The sequence below is a fragment of the Coregonus clupeaformis genome, chromosome 12, assembly GCF_020615455.1.
Source record: "Coregonus clupeaformis isolate EN_2021a chromosome 12, ASM2061545v1, whole genome shotgun sequence".
Lineage (NCBI taxonomy): Eukaryota > Metazoa > Chordata > Actinopteri > Salmoniformes > Salmonidae > Coregonus > Coregonus clupeaformis.
Window position 1 is genome coordinate 42106155 of NC_059203.1, and position 3101 is coordinate 42109255.

Below are 3101 nucleotides of genomic sequence, written 5' to 3' on the forward strand. Positions count from 1 at the left end.
GGCTATAGGTTATGCAGAACCATGGTCGGGTCCATTCAGTTCCACTCGGGTCTATCAGCTGTAGTTACATAGACCCGAGACCCAATGACAATCAAACAGGACCCGGACCCGCTCGGGTCCTGGGTCAGGTCTTGGGTATTCAGGTTTGGGTGGACCCGTGAAGACCTCTACTTCTCACATCCCTTCTTCCTCCCACTGACTGTTCCTCTTCAGCCCCAGTTTTCCACTGCAGAGCACTGGGGATGGTCACATTACCAAAGGAACCAGCCTAAGCAGCAGAGAGTGCACTGCCTAGAAGAAATTAACGGATTATTACAGTCTGGAAATAAGCTGCAGGTCACAGGTGACATCATGAAGGAATGTCTGAGATGAAACATATTAATTGATTTGAACAGCCTCTCTCTCTCTCTCCCTCATCAGTGTTCCCCATCCTCATTAGGTAGTCTATAGTGATGAAATGTAGAGATGGTAATAACAAGTCTATTCATACAAAACTTTTAGATTTTTGATTGTGGTATATGCTTTCTAGACAAATGCATGAAAGTTGAAAATATGGGCATTATGATGGAAGTACTTTACTGCATACAGGAGGAAAAGTTATGCGCCCCAGACCTGCAACATTTGCTTATTGAGCAATAGCTTACATTACACATAAACTAATAGTGGAGATTCTTTCGAGAAAATAAACAGTTTGACGATGTATTACATTTCACAATTTTATACAATCTGTACTTGTATAAATCATCTCTTTATCTATAGAAAAAAATGCACTTACTAAATACAATGCAGAACAGGATATCTGTAAAAGCTACATTTTGACAGTAAAAATAAACATAGAAGCGCAACCTGAAATCTGTAAATGCTACCTTTTATACAGGAAAATCATACACAATTTGTTCCACCTGCAGAGAATCAGAGTAACATCTCTGTATGTCTATCATCTCTGTTTTCCTCTCAGAGCTTCACATCAAAAGATAAGAACAAAGGCCACTTTAGTCCAGAGTGAGTCCCAACAATCCAGGTAGTTACACTGACTTCCTCCGTGTGTGAGGGCTGCTCATCCCCAGGAAAAGGGCACCGCTGCAGGGGGAGGACTGGGCTGAGGTGCCCCTGCAGCTGCAAGAGGCTTCATCCACCCTGTAGGAGATGGAGTCGTAGAAGACAGGATTGCTGTGGCAGCCTGAGTGCTCACAGTGGGGTGGAAAGGGGCTGTCACAGGCACCCAGCCTGAAGCACATACAGGAGCAGAGGGCGCTGATGCAGGACTCAGGGTGCTTAGCAGATTCGCTGACCCCAGGGGTCCCCCTGAGCTCCTCAGATGGAGAGGGGATGAGGTTGGTTCGACTGGTGCCTCCCTCCATGGCAAGGGAGAAGTTGCAGCGGCTACTGTGCCCGTCCTCAGCTCCATTCCATTCCATCCCATCAGCTCTGTCCCGTGCTGATGCTTCCACATCTGCCTCCTCCTCCACTGCCTCCCAACCCCATGTCCTCTTAGGCACTGATGCCTGCTCCTCTCCCTCCACCTCCAGGCTCCTGGTTCCCTCCTCTATGCTGTAGGTGAGGAAGCGCAGCACCACCAGGTTCAGGAAAGCCCCGATCACTGCCAGCCCCACCAGGATGTACATGAAGCTGAAGGCCACATAGGGAGTCCTCCTCTGAAGGGCCTCCTTCTTCTGCAGGGCCACAAAGTCCCCAAAGCCGATGGTGGTGAGCGTGATGAAGCAATAGTAGTAGGCATGGAAGAAGGTCCAGCCTTCAAAGTGGGAGAAGGCTGCTGCCCCAACACAGAGGGTGCTCATGCAGGACAGGAGGCCCACCAGCACCATGTTCCCCATGGACACATCAGTCCGCCGTAATCCCATGCACCGCTTGAGCCTGCAGAGTAGGTAGCGGACTAACGTGTTGATCCTCTCCCCCATGCTCTGGAACATGACCAGCGTCAGTGGGATGCCCAGAACAGCATAGAACATGCAGAATGCCTTGCCAGAATCTGTGCATGGAGCAGCATGTCCATAACCTGCAGAACATCATAGTTATAGACACATCAAAATATTGCAGTCAGAGTGCAGTATGACTGCAGTTATTCTGCAATTACTGTGTCCAACCAGGACAGTCGACTGCAGTTACTGCACTTTTATTGCAGTTTCAAAACTGCAACCTTTTTTTGTAAGGGGTGTGTACATGGACACACAGACAAACACAGTAGCTCTTCCAAAATAAAAAATACTAATATATATTATATTACAGTAGTCTCTAGAACAGTAATCTCTTTAAAGCAACCCTTTATAACTTCCAGTTTCGCTAATAATTCAAACCAGAGTTCAGCACCATAGTCACTCAGCGCCCGTAAGAGTAGGCTAGGCTAGAGGAAATTGTTCTTTTTACATGTAAAAACAGATTTGCTGTGGTTAGTCATACGAGTATACATGGTTTAACTTACAGAGCAAAGAAACCCATACAACAACGAGAAACAAAGAGTCCAATACTTGCTTGGAAAATATTTAGCAAAATAACTTACCAATTGTTGTGATAACGTTGATGGCAAAGTAAAAGGATCCTGCAAATTTCCACTGTCTCCCCGCGCGATGGGGCTCCGACTGTAGAACCACTCTCTCGATCTCCAGGTAGTCGTCCTGAGTGAATCCGTACTTCTTCTTCAGCTCGTTGCGCTTTTGTTCCAGGATTTTCTTCCTCAAGCTCTCGGTCTCGGACTCGAGGGCGTCGAACACTGCGGCTCCCACAAGCAGGTAGGATATCATACACAGGATGAGAGAAAGGGTCCGAATGTTCTGCACCTTCATCCTCACTCCGAGCGAACTCAAGTGGGCACTGAGAGGAGAGAGGGTGTGTTCACGAAGAGAGACAGGTGGACACGCCAATTCTGTTTGAACAAAGCGCGCATTACCTCATTCAATCTATTCACATAACAGTTAAGAGTGGCCTACATAGTTGATTGATATAACTCATCAGTGGCCTAGGCTTACAGTATTAGGGTAGGTGTTAAGGTAATTGTGCCGCTAGTATTTTTTACACAGGCACTGCACACACTTTCCATAGGCTTTGGGGTTTGTGTTCTCATTTAGGTCCTATGAGTTCCGGTG

General features: G+C 47.0%; 1 protein-coding gene across 1 annotated transcript; it reads right to left on the minus strand.

Annotated features, from left to right (window-relative positions):
* Positions 1 to 1025: 1025 nt before the first annotated feature.
* LOC121578664 (potassium channel subfamily K member 15-like) lies at positions 1026 to 2801 on the minus strand. Its single transcript, XM_041893039.1, has 3 exons — positions 2519 to 2801; positions 1738 to 2017; positions 1026 to 1365 (listed from the first exon to the last, which is right to left on the minus strand). Exons 1-3 carry the CDS (start codon positions 2799 to 2801, stop codon positions 1026 to 1028), a joined length of 903 nt encoding a protein of 300 aa, XP_041748973.1.
* Positions 2802 to 3101: the final 300 nt, after the last annotated feature.

Excerpts from the sequence above, each read along its gene's own strand:
- LOC121578664 (XM_041893039.1), bottom strand. The coding sequence starts at position 2,801 with ATGAAGGTGCAGAACATTCGGACCCTTTCTCTCATCCTGTGTATGATA. Across the intron at positions 2,018-2,518 it reads CAACGTTATCACAACAATTG|GTTATGGACATGCTGCTCCA; the intron begins GTAAGTTATTTT and ends GATGTTCTGCAG. Across the intron at positions 1,366-1,737 it reads GAAGGCTGGACCTTCTTCCA|TGCCATGGAGGGAGGCACCA; the intron begins TGCCTACTACTA and ends CAACTTCTCCCT.